At 46.8% G+C, this 13,588-nt stretch overlaps 1 protein-coding gene across 3 annotated transcripts in view; it reads left to right on the top strand.

Annotated features, from left to right (window-relative positions):
• LOC103172580 (butyrophilin subfamily 1 member A1) overlaps positions 1 to 12,343 on the top strand; it is a 20,933-nt gene extending 8,590 nt beyond the window's left edge. For 2 of the 3 annotated variants that reach the window (XM_042344821.1, XM_042344822.1), the window contains exons 3-9: positions 1,474 to 1,541; positions 3,845 to 4,195; positions 4,416 to 4,691; positions 6,998 to 7,117; positions 7,646 to 7,663; positions 8,833 to 8,859; positions 11,338 to 12,343. In XM_042344821.1, the coding sequence (XP_042200755.1) occupies positions 1,484 to 1,541; positions 3,845 to 4,195; positions 4,416 to 4,691; positions 6,998 to 7,117; positions 7,646 to 7,663; positions 8,833 to 8,859; positions 11,338 to 11,858 (1,371 nt within the window). In that variant the 5' untranslated portion in view covers positions 1,474 to 1,483 and the 3' untranslated portion in view covers positions 11,859 to 12,343. The remainder of the gene's footprint in view (positions 1 to 1,473; positions 1,542 to 3,844; positions 4,196 to 4,415; positions 4,692 to 6,997; positions 7,118 to 7,645; positions 7,664 to 8,832; positions 8,860 to 11,337) is intronic. The other variant, XM_042344823.1, reaches the window with a different exon arrangement.
• The last annotated feature ends 1,245 nt before the right edge of the window (positions 12,344 to 13,588 follow it).

A 13,588-nucleotide genomic window follows, 5' to 3' on the forward strand; every position in this document is an offset into this window, starting at 1 on the left:
GAGGCAATTTGGTCCATTGTGTCTGTGTCGGCTCTTTGAAAAGAGCTTCCAAATCAATCCTATTCCCCGCTCTCTCCCCAGAGCCCTGCAAATTCATTCTCCCCAAATAATTATCTACTTTTCTCTTAAACATTGTTATTGAATCAGCTTAAACCATCCTTTCAGGCAAAGCTTTCCCGAGCTTTCCCGCTGCTTGTTGTATCAAATAAAAAGGTGGTTATTATATTACCGCCTATACCCAGTACAAAGGTGAGGTGGTGTCTGACCCCAGCCGGCATCGTATCTGTATTTCCTTGCTACCACACATCCATTCCCTAACCAGGACCCCTTTATTCCACCTCCGCCACATTGCCCACCCCCGTCCGTAATTAACTCTACTGTAATTCCAGTATACAATTCATTGGTTTCACTGTTAAGTGCGCTGATCTGGTGTTTAAAAAATTACTAATAAAGACAGAGTCAGTCTGTCTGTGTGTCCACCAGGAACGCAATAACCGATTGACGTAGAGACATGATTTATATCTCATCGGAAAGGACTTGTAAGGGGGAGTGTCATGGGCATATTTTGGGGAAATCTTCAATTGATGAACTATGTTAAAAATTCTTTAATTAAGCCCCAAAATATGAGGTATGCATGGTATTCTGCAACAAAGAAGTGACAGAGGATAACACACACCTTTCAAGAAGGAATATATCTATATTAATAAAGACAAAATGTGGGTCTGTCCGCAAATAACGCATTGACATAAAGATATGATTTATACCTCATCGGAAAGGTCTGGCAATGGGAAATGTCATGGGTATTTTTTTTGGGTGAAACTCCTATTGTTGATGAGCTATGACCTAAACAAACTCAGCGCACATCTATGGCGGTTTTGATTAAGGTGCAAACACAGTGTTTATCGCATGTTAAATGGGTTGTGAGTGATATCACTAAAATCTACATTCCAAATTGGATCCTTTGGTTGGAAGTGAAGCTGCAACTGGTAAAGTTAGTGCAAAATAAATGTTCTCTATTGTCAGGTTTGTGTCAGTAGTAAAGTGGGAGCTCTGCAGTCAGTTTATTCCCAGTTGTTGTTTAAACGCTGAGAATTGGAGGCAAGTGAGGAGGGAGGGAATGGGAGCTCCTCTCTGACCTGCATCTTGTTGGGGTGAATAAGAGCGGCTGTGAGGAGGGGGAGGGAAGGAGCACATTACAGCAGTTACACATAATATGTTTCTTCCCCAAACCACCTCATGGAGACCCCCAGTGCGGGACCAGGGGGGGCCTCACTGTCACAGTTAAAGTTCCCAATCACTATTCCAACAGAGAAGGCAGTTTGTTCTGCTGTGTGTGTAAATTCAAAGAACATGTTGTAACATCACAGAATTATTAATTATGTTTTATATTTTATTAATTATATTTGATCACAAATCTCTGTGTGTAATGATCTGATTTGCTGTGTTGTAACCAGTTCTGATCTCATTGTGAAGGTCCTAGAGGATGAGCTGGAAACACTTTGTTCAGGTCCTATGGCTTGTGCTTCCCCTCTCACTGACTGGTAAGGAAACACATTGAATCTGTTTGATTTCTGTTGGTGTTAAATTGCTGAAGGTAAAGGGAGAGCTGCTGAAGGTGGTGGTTGGGAGTGAGTGTGATTCACACACTGAGAGCTGCTAATGTTCCAGGAGATGAGCAAAGGCATTTAGGTTCCAAATACATAAATCACTGAAATCTTGTTTTTGGGTTGATAAAGTAATTAGTGAAACTAATGATGGTCTTTATAAAGAGGAATATAAAAGTGAGGAATTTATGTAACAATCACATTTGCATTTGATATAGTGCCTCATCTCATTGCTGAGACGTCTCAAAGCATTTCACAGAATTGTGGAAAATTTTGTGGGCAGATTTGTGGCAGCCAATTTTGCACAGTAGTGCCCCATAAACAGTTTTGAATTGAGTGACCAAATGCTTTTTTTTAAAAGCTCTGAGATTTTAAGATATTAGCTCTTTCAAAGAGCCGGCATGGACTCGCTGGGCCGAATGTCCTCCTGTGCTGTGTTATTGTATGATTCTGTGAGAAGGAAGTTCCACTATTCTTAAAATGATTCATGAGATTAATACCTGGGATGAAATGTTTTAACTGTGTTGAGAGGCTGGTTAGACATCGGTTATACTCCTCAGAGCTGATTAGGTTGAAGGGGGATCTGATTGAGATGCTTAAATAATGAAGGGAATTGTCAAGCTAAATAGTGGACAACACTTCCTTCTTGTAAAACAAAGGAACATAAAATCTGAAATTGTAGCTAACCTGGTTATAAGTGAGATCAGCAAACATTTCTTCACAGAGTCTTGTGAGAATATAGCATCAAAACATTTCAAAGCGTTTCTCACTGTGAAGTGCAGGTGAACGTAGCAAACTCCCTTCTCTTTTCGAGTAAAGCCACTGGATGTTTACTGACACATAAACAGGCAGACAGGACCTCAAATTAATGGCTCATCAGAAGGACAGCACTTCTGACAATGCAACAACAATAACAAAAACAAAATGTCCCAGAGCGCTAGGCAGTCAGGGGTTTTTAGACCCGAGCTGGGAGTCGGGTCAGGAGAGGTGGACGGCAGGGGATGTGGGTGGGAAGGTGCCCAAAGATACAATTGAGGAGCAAGATCTTTAGAAGGGACTTGAAGGAGGCAAGAGAGGGTATGAGGTGGAGGGATTGTTGGACAAAATTCCAGAGTGTGGGGGCAGAGATGCTGAATGCCTGATTGGCAATGGTGGTGCTGGAAGTGCGGGCGACCTGAAGCAGGCCAGTGTTCACTGAGCGGAGGGAGCCGACAGGCTGATATGGGATTTGGTGGTCAGAAAGGTAGGGGGGAGCAAGTCTATGGAGGGACTTAAAAATGAGAACGAGGATTTTGTACTTGATTCTCTGAGGGATGGGGTGCCAGTGAAGCTGGGCAAGAACTGGGATGATAAGTTCCCAGAGGCTGGTGTGGGAGAGGACACAAGCTGCAGAGTTCTGAACAATCTGTAGCTTGTGGAGGGAAGAGCTGGGAAGTCCGGTGAGCAGGCAGTTGGCATAGTCAAGCCGAGATGTGATAAAAGCATGGATCAGAGCCTCAGGAGGCCTGTGATGAGAGGCAGTTTTGGGGGCAGGTAATGTTGCACAGGTTGGGAATGGCAGAAAGGGTCACGGCACGAATGTGGGGTTTGAAGGATGGCTGAGCTCCCGTATTGATTCGGTGAGATGAAGAGTGCAGCCATGAATAGTGATAATGTTCAACAGATGAAGTGAGGAACTGCTGCAGGAGCCAAGCAAGAGAGCCTCTCTTCCATTGAGCTGGAGGAAATTGGCTCTTGTCCAGGACTTGATGTCAGACAGATCATTAGCCAGGACATCAACGGTCCTGTAAGTCAATGGTGGAGGTGGTGAGATAGAGTTGGATTTCATCTACATACACATGAAAATTGATCCTTTGCCTGAGGATGACGTCACCGAGAGGGAGTATGTATAATAATAATAATAATCCTTGCATTTGATATAGCGCTTTTCACGTCAGGAGGACGACCCAAAGCGCTTCATAGAACACACTGTAAAGTGAATTGACTGTATATTTGTGGGCGAACGCGGCAGCCAATTGCGCACAGCAATATCCCACAAACAGTCGTAGATTGAAAATGACCTATTTATTATTGGTTTTTTTGGTTTTGGAGGGATTATTATTAGGCGTGTGGAGTAAGGAAACTTGCCCAAGGTTTCGCCCTGCCTTTGCAAGGATTATTATCTCAGTGACTGTCTATTGACAGAGTTTGTCTGAGTCAGTGTGACTAAAAATCCTAACTATCCATTGTTTGTTATTGAACAGAGAGATTCACAGTCAGTGGCCCGGCCCTCCCTGTCCCAGCCATTGCTGGTTCAGATGTTGTCCTGGACTGTAAGTGTTCCACAGACCTGCCACGAGAAGGTGTGGAGGTGAGATGGTTCAGGACAAGTTACGATTCCCCTGTGTACTTATACAAGGAGGGACGACATCAACTGAGAAAACAGGATGAAGCCTACAGACATAGAACACAACTATTTTTAAAGGAGTTTATCTATGGCAATGTGTCTCTCAGACTGGGAAATGTGCGGGTGTCAGATAATGGAGAGTACACATGCTTTGTGGAGTACGCCGGATCAAATCAAGATGTACTGATAGAGTTGAATGTTATAGGTCAGTAATATTTACAATTCATTTTATTTAATGTAATCTCTGTATACAAATATTCATTATTTGTTAATGTTATTTTCAAAATGCAATAATTTATATTGACAAGAACAATTCATTAGTGTCAATTTATTCAGAAAGTTGTAAACGTGTTTTCAGTTTAGTTACTGCTCTTTAATGTCCCGGGTATAAATATTGTCTGATTCACGACTCCTGTCTCTTCCAGGCCTTGGCAGTCAGCTTTGGATTCACGTTGATGAGCAGCACAGTGATGGTGTGAGGCTGCTGTGTGAATCCAGTGGATGGTTCCCAGCACCAAAGGTTCTATGGTTTGATGATCAGGGAAACAACTTAACAACACTCAGTAATTGGACTGTCAGAGAGGATTCTAAAGGTCTCTTCATTGTTAAAAGCGAAATAGAAATAATCCGTTCAACCAACAAGATCAGGTGTCTGATTCACAATTCAGAAAATGAACAAGAAGCAAAACTCCAAATCTCAGGTCAGTAAATGAACAAGAAGGAAATATTAATGATTGTTTGTTAAATATGATGCAGATTTGTACAGCACATGAAGTGAAAACTCGATCAGTCTGGATGATACGGTCCACTTGAGTTCATCCTTTCAAAATACCAAACTCAGCATGTGGTTTGAGAACAACAAATTACATTTGTAAAGTGCCTTTCATGTCAGGAGGACGTCCCAATGTGAGACACACTATACAAAGGTCCAACCCCATGTTGGACCCGATCTGAAGTTTGGGGTCAGGAGGGATGGAGGGCAGGGTGGGCGGCAGTAGGAATGAATGAATGAAAGCTCGGTGAAAGAGGTGGATCTTGACAAGTGACTGAGCGAATGGAGGGTCTGTGGATGGAATTCTACAGAACTGGGGCAGAAACAGAGTTAGCTTATCACAAAGATCAGGAGAAGCAGGGCCATGGAGGGTTTTGAAGCCATTGAATATTCTCATTACAAACTGAAATCAATTCTGATTTCAGTACTCCAGCTCACCCATCCTTCCTGCTAACCTATTCAAACTGTGATTATCTTGTGAATTAATCAACACTTCATAACTCACAGCCACCATTGCTTCAGAAAAGGCAAAAGTTGCCTGATCCACCTCACAGTGAAGGGAAGACTACAGGTTAAGAGCTGAGAAGCTAGCACAACAACAAAAGACATTTGTAAAACATCTTTCAAATTGGGAGGATGTGCGAAGGTGCTGGACTGTCAGGGAAATGGACCTGAGCTGGGGAATAGGACATAATTATAGGACATCCACATGGAGGCAGCATTTCCATTCACTCAGGTTCATGAGTTGCCAGGTATTGCTCGGTCATCACTGTTATATTGGACAGCACATTGTTAGTGACCGTCTGTTTGATTACCAACAAATGTGGTCATTTAATACATCACTATCTCCTGTTCAGCCTTCTCTTCAATTCACTTTGTATCCCTATGGATTTATCTTGTTCCCGATTACCCTCTATTTGCTATTTTTATGGAAGAATGTTTGGGATTCTGCTTTACATTTGTTCCAATGTTCTCTTTGGGGTCTCAATTTCTATTTACTTGACATTGAAGGATAGAAGTTCCTCCATAAATCACATTTGAAAACTAAAATTAAATAGATATTAGGAATGGTTTCCTTTCCTCTGGCATGGCAATTCTCTTTCACAAATGCTGCCATTTACGCTCTTCAACTTAAACTTTCACTGAATTCCTTACAGTCTCTCTAGCCGTTGCCCCATTTCCAACCTGCCCTTCCTCTCCAAGGTGCTGGGATGAGTTGTAGCCTGGAAGATCCATTCCTTCCTTTTCCATCATTTCCTGTAAAATTCTCTCCAAACTGGCTTCCTCCCTGCCCACAGCACCAAGAGAGCCCTGGACAAAGTCACACCAGATGTTCTCTCTGTTGATGACTAGGGCTCCCTGTGTCTCTTTGTCCTTCTCTATCGCTCTATCACCTTTCACACTTGTCCACTTCTCCTCCCTGATTCACCTCACATCCTCTGTACTTTGCTAGTTTCATGCCTGTCTCTCCCAGCATCTCCACTTTATCTTACCAATGGCTTCACATCTGCCCAGTATATTCACAGAGGGGGTTCCTCAAAGCTCCATCTTTGTTCCTTTTCTTTTCCTTATCCATACATTCACCCTTGGAGTCTGGCTCTCAGGGACTGGACTAACGGGACGGCCACAAAGAATGGATTTTATTCTGACATTCCCTTAACAACCACATCCCTTTAGTGCCACTTCAGCTCCAAGACCCCAATTCTCTGCCCAGGAAAAGTACATAATAATAATTGTAGGATTTGATACAGTGCATTATCACGTGTTTGAATGAAACATCATAAAGAGCTTCACAGACTATACTCTTAAGTGAATTGACTGTATATTTTGTGGGTGATACACGGCAGCCAATTGCACACAGCAGTGTCCCACAAACAGTCACGGATTGAGTGACCCAATTATTATTATATTGTATTTTTTGATGGGATTATTAGCCCTGGAAAGCGATCTTCCAAACAATGAACAAGCGGGTTCCTACTTAACTGCTAAGTAAACAGAGGCATGTGGAGTAAGGAAACTTGTCTAATGTTTCTCTCTGCCTGGGAATCTAACCCGTGTCTTCTCACATGCGAGGCGAGCGTTCTATCCAATACACTACCAGGACTTCACTTTGAGTGAAGCCCGTGACAGCTACTGAGCTATTGTGTGTAATACAGTCACTTGAGGGTAAATAAAGATATTTATTGTTTTGACATCAGAATAGATACTTAAATGTCTATTTACATTTCTTGACAGACGAGTTCTTTCCCAAAGTGCCAGTGGGTTTGGTGGTTTCCTCACTGCTCTTAGGACTTGCCATAATGATGCTGAGTGTTCTGGTCGGCTACAGTGTAAAACAGCATCGAGAGATCAAAGGTACGTTCCCATCAGTAACATCTCTCATCACAACACTTACTGTATGAATGTGTAAGTTCTATAAAACAATTGGTCTCTCCCTTCACTCAGTGACCTCCGGTCTGTTTCATGTCACCACCCGATCCTCCCCACCATCAGCAGGTCAGGCTTTCAGCCTCTCTGCCGCCACTCTCTGCAACTCAATCCAAGAATCCTTCTGTCTCGGCCCCTCCCTCACCTCGTTCAAGGCCCATCTCATGACCTACTTACTCTGCTTTTTCAGTTAATATTCCCATCTCCCTCTGCTGACCCTCCACCCCGGCTCCCACCTCCAGCTCAGACCCCAGCATTGTCAGTGCTTTGGGATGTCCCCCGCTGTGGAAGGTGCTGTGTAACTGTAAATTTTATTGTAATTCAAACCTCATATAATTGTGCTGAGCTGCACTTTGTGTAGTTTATATCTGTTAATGTTGTAAACATGTAGACTGACCATTAAACTATTCTGGATTCAGAAATCGGTTTCTAACAGTTCTGTTTTGTATCCTCTAGATCTTGAGAAGAGAGTGGGTAAGTTATCAAAATAAAATAACAATTTTAAATGTGATCAGTTTCATTCACATGCTTCACACAAAACAGACATAAGGACATTGAGGTGCAGTAAAAGTACATTTGTTTGCCAACAAAATACCCACTCACTACACTCTCCAGAAAACTCTGTGAAAATCTAACATACAAGGATTATTATTATTATAGGACAACAACTTGCACTTATATAGCACCCAGCTTTCAGGATAACGTCTCAGAGTGCTTAATAGTGGCAGATATCAAATGCAAGGATTATTATTATATTGTGTATTATAAAGAGCCTTTTTTTCGGGGGGGTGGGGGGGGGGCTGGGTGGGAGGTGACCGTAAACACGATCGAAAAGGAAGTGTTTCAGTTGGGACTTGAAAAAGGGGAGAGAGAGGGCAACAACAACAACAACGGGAACGGGATTGAGTGAGAGTGTTCCAGAATTTAAGGGCGAAGTGGCTGTATGCATGATTTCCAATGGTGGAACAGAGGGGAAGTAGACAGAGAAGTAGATAGGTACGTATATGAGGGATAGAGGCTTGAAGGGGTTTAGTTGTAGGGCAGGGCAGCTGTTGTATGAACACTTTGATCTGAGAGCCCATATAGACTTGGTGGTGAATGGCCTCCTTCTGGGCTGTAAATTTCAATGATTCTATTCCATAAATTATTACAGACTGTTTAACTCCAACCATTGGTCTATTTCACATCTTCAACTTTCCCTTCTCTTCCCGAAGACAACATTGGCTTGTGAACATACACACACTAAAGGGGGAAAAAAATGAGTGAGCTTCAATGAGGGAGGGAGGGAGAGAAAGAGGGAGAGAAAGAGGGAGGGCATGAGAGAGGAAGAGCGTGAGAGGGAGGGCGTGAGAGAGGGAGGGCATGATAGCAGGAGGGAGTAAGAGGAGGAGGGTGTGAGAGGAGGAGGGATGGAGGGAGGGAGTGAGACGGAGGGAGAGAGAGAGATGATGGGGGAGAGAGAGGGAGTGAGATGGAGGGAGCGAGAAGGAGAGAGGGACAGAGGAAAGGAGAGACGGAGGGAGTGAGAGAGGGAGTGAGAGACGGAGGGAGTGAGTTAGAGAGAGTGAGGGAGAGGGAGGGAGGCAGTGTGACTTGGTTAGGAGCTGCCAAAGATCTGATCACTTCTTTCTTCTTGGTTCCAGTGTTGAAAAGGATTCGCAGGTGTGCAGGTAAGAGTCTGAGTGACCGAACCACCAACCTCCAACACACTGACTCCCCACCACCCCATACACAGTCACATCACCCTGCCCCCCCCCAAAAAAATAGACTTTCATACCCACGTCCCTCACATATATATTCCCCCCGCGCACACATTCCCCCCCACGTACACATCAACCCCCCCACACGCAGATCAATCCCCCTCGCACACATCAAATCCCCTCGTACACATCAACCCCCCCTCACACACATCACCGCTCTACGCACACATCACCTCCACATGCACACCCCCCCCACACGCACACATCCCCCACACACACCCACATTCCCCCCACACACACCTTAACACATTTCCCCCACTCACACCCCCCCCCCCCAACACATATATTCATATTTACCTCACACACACCCTCACATCCCCGGGCGCACCCTCAACCACCCACATATCACCCCAAACTCACACGCTCACACTCCGCGTCACACTTACACACATCCCACCCATACAGTCTCCCTCAAATCACAACCCCCCCCACCCCACACACCATTACACACACCCTCGCAAACCCTCACACACGCTCACATTCACCCACATACACACATGCTCATCACCCGCCTCACTCACACCCTCACATTCCCCCCACACACACCTTCATATCCTCACCTCACACATCCTCACACCTCCCCGACATATCCTCACATCCCCAATCCCACTCAGAGCCTCACATCCGCCACACATATAACATTACATACACCCCACACACTCTCATATGGACTCAAACTCATACCTCCAAGTACCCTCACACACATCCTTGTATCCTCCCACACACCCTCACAAACACAACCTCTCACACACTCACATCCCCCTTCCCATTCACAACCTCACATCCCCACACATACAACATCAAACACTCCACACACCTTCATACACACCCATACACACCCCCACAAATACCCTCACCACACCCACATCTTCCGCTCACATCCCACCAATCCCCAAAACACCATCAAGCTCCCACACACCATCACATCCTCCCCCATCACACACACCCTCATATGCCCCAAACACAAGCTCACATCGCCCCAACAGACACACACTCAAACCTCCGCAACACCCTCAACACCTCCAACACATACACCATCACATGCCCCCACACACATCCTTGCATCTCTGCCAACAAAACCTCACATCCCCCCCACACACACCCTCACATCACCCACACAACTTCACATCACCCACACAACATCACATCCCCTCCCCCACACACAACCCCTCCACACACACTCACATCTCCGCCCACACACACCATCATTTCCACCCACGCACACACACTCTTACATTGCCCCCATACACAACCTCACATCCACACACACCCTCACAAACCTCCACACACCATCACATCGGCCCCACACACACCCTCACATCACACCCCCAAACACAGCCTTACATCCCCCCACACAAAACTTCACATCCCCACGCACACAAGCTCACATCCCACCTCAAACACATGGCCATTTCCACCCCCACACACACTCACATCCCCCCTCACATGCCCACATTGCCCCCATACGTACGCCCACATTAAACCCCACATTACACCCCCCACATACCCTCACATCCCCACACACACCCTCACATACCAGCACCATATCCTCACATTGCCCCCACACATCCTCACCTCCCCTACAGATACACCCTCACATCCCCCACACACACTCACATCCCCCCCCCACACACACCCTCACATACTCACATACAAACCTCACATCTCCCACCAACACACAATCTCACCCCACCGCAAACACCCTCACCACCTCCCCACACACCCTGACCGTGCCCACCCCATACACCATCTTATGCCCCCACCCACAACCTCACATAGTCCCACATCCTCACACACCCTCACCGCCCTGTAATCACCACCCCCAGATGGACGCTCACCACCCCTAACTCCCCTCACCCCCCTCATACAAACCACCACCCCACACATATCCTCAACCCTCCACACACGCTCACATCCCCACCCACACACACATCTTCACATCCCCCCTCTCACACACATATTCCCCCCGACAAAGACACCCTCACATCTCCCACACATGCACCCTGACAGCCCGCACACACACTCACCATCGGATTCCACCCCCCACACACAATCTCACAACCCCCACACACACCCTCAAATCCCCCTACACAGACATCCTCCCCACATACCCTCACATGCCCACTCACACTCAAATTCCCCACACACCCCCACATCCGCGCCCCACACACCCCCACATCCGCGCCCCACACACCCCCACATCCCCGCCCACACACACATTCTTACATCCCCCCTCACACACACAGACTGTCAGCCTTTCTGCTGGATTCTGTTCCCAGGAGATGTCAATGTTTTACACAAAGGCTTCTCTCCCGGTGACGACGCTGAAGATCATCTTATTTATAATTGTAAATGTGTCTGACATTAATGGTCTGATTCTCCCTCCAGTTACAGTCACTCTGGATCCTGACACAGCCCATCCCCTGCTCATCCTGTCTGAGGACCGGACCAGTGTGAGACTCGGAGACAATCAGCAGTCGCTCCCTGACTCCCCGAAGAGGTTTAGTTTGTATCCCATCGTCCTGGGATCTGAGGGCTTCACATCAGGGAAACATTACTGGGAGGTGCAGGTGGGCAACAAGTCATGGTGGATTATGGGATTGGCCACAGAGTCTGTCAACAAGAATCAACGAATCACTTGGTCAGCAGAGGGTGGGGTCTGGGGGGTGAGGCTGAGGGGCAAGAGCTATGATGCTCTGTCTTCACCTCCCACCCGCCTGCCCCTGACAGTGAGACTCGGGAAGGTCGGAGTTTATCTGGACTATGAAGAGGGACAGATATCATTTTATAACGTTGACAACATGTCTCATCTCCACACTTTCACACAAACTTTCACTGAGAAACTTTATCCTCTGTTCAATCCCTGGTATAATTCTGAGCCTCTGACAATCTGCCCAGTGACAGGTTAATGTGGTCGAAAGAGCCTCTCATCCACCCACACACTCGTATCCTCCCAACACACACCCTCACATCCCCCCACACACAATCCACACATTTCCCCACACAAACTCTCACATCCCTCTCACACACACCCTCACATCTCCCATTGTCACATTGTCACCAGAGAGTGGGGTCTGGGGTGTGGTATGGGGTCGATGAGGCTCTGACGGCATCTCATTAAAATCTCCCAAATCACTTTGGTATCTATAAACAAGGTGACATGTTGTTCCCCAGTGAGCAGCCGTGTCTCACTGTGTATAAACACCGTGTATTTTCAGTGACAGCTTTTATAATCTGTAACGTTTCTTATTCACTATAACAATCACCCAAGAAGCGAGATCTTTAATCCTCACTAAACCGAGGTCCCGTCTGTATCTGTTCAACTGAATATTAATATCCAAACTATTGTCTTTCACTTGCAAAATATTGGATCAATTTACAATAAATCATGTTGTGTCATTTTATGTCCAATGATGAAACACAATCTACACACACTCCTCACCCTCTGATACACATACCCTAACCCTCACCCTTTGATACACCAAAGAACAACGAACTACATTTACGCAGCACCTTTCACGTCAGCAAGTTTCAAGGAGCTGTAATGTTAGGGCTGCCCACCCGAGCTGGTGGTTGGGATAAGGAGAGGTGGAGGGCAGAGAGGGAAGGCATCAAAGGTTAATTGAAGGAAAGGTGGAAGAGGAGTGTTTTGAAGGTGGCAAGGGAGGGGGTGAGGTGGAGGGACTGAGGGATGGAGTTCAAGAGTGTGCAAGCAGAGAGGCTGAAGCCCATGCGTCAATGGTGGGACGGACAAGGTGGACATAGAGCAGGCCAGAGCCTGCTGAGCGGAGGGAGCAGACAGATTTGTGGAGGTTAGGAGGTCACAGAGGTAGAGAGGAGCGAGGCCAGGGAGGGTTTGATGTTGAGGACCAGGATGCTGAACTTGTATCCTCTGAGGATGGGAAGCCAGTGGAGCCGGGCGAGGATGGGGGTGATCGGCTCGCGGAGCCTGATGCGGGAGAGAACGTGCGCTGCAGAGTTCTGAATGATCTGCAACCTGTGGAGAGTGGAGTAGGGGAGGCCAAAAAGCAGGGAGTTTGCACAGTTGAGCCTGGATGAGGGTTTCAGTGGCCTGCGGTGAAAGACAGTGGCAGAGTTGGCTAATGATGGGGAGAAGGGCAAAGGCAAAGGGGTCATGGTATGGAGGAGTGTCAGAGCCTGACTCACTCCAAGCCGGGGGAGGGGGGGGAGGGGGGTCGGAGGGTGGGGTTAGGTGTTGGTGTCGGGTTGAGGTGGGGGAAGATCTGTAAGCACAGTCAAAATGGAAGGTTTTCAGTGGGGACTAGAAAAAGGGTAGAGAGGGGGCAAGGCGGAGAGACTGAGGGTGAGCGACCCACAGTTTCCAGGCATAGTGGTTGAAAGCGCGACCTCCGATGGTGGAGCGCAGGATGCGAGGGACGAGCAGGAAGCCTGTGCCAGTCGAACGTAAGTGCTGAGTGGTGGTTTGATGAGTTGAGGAGGTCGGAGAGGCAGGTATGTGCCAGAGGGTGAAGTGATTTGAACTCAAGTGTGAGGATCTTGAAATTGATCCGTTCAGTGATGGGGAGTCAGTGGAGCCTGGCCAGAACTGGTGAGACATTGGTGCAGAGTTTGGTCTGGGTCAGGATGCGGGTGGCAAGAGTTCTGAATGAGCTGAATC

The sequence above is a fragment of the Callorhinchus milii genome, unplaced genomic scaffold (genome assembly GCF_018977255.1).
Source record: "Callorhinchus milii isolate IMCB2004 unplaced genomic scaffold, IMCB_Cmil_1.0 Scaffold30, whole genome shotgun sequence".
NCBI lineage: Eukaryota > Metazoa > Chordata > Chondrichthyes > Chimaeriformes > Callorhinchidae > Callorhinchus > Callorhinchus milii.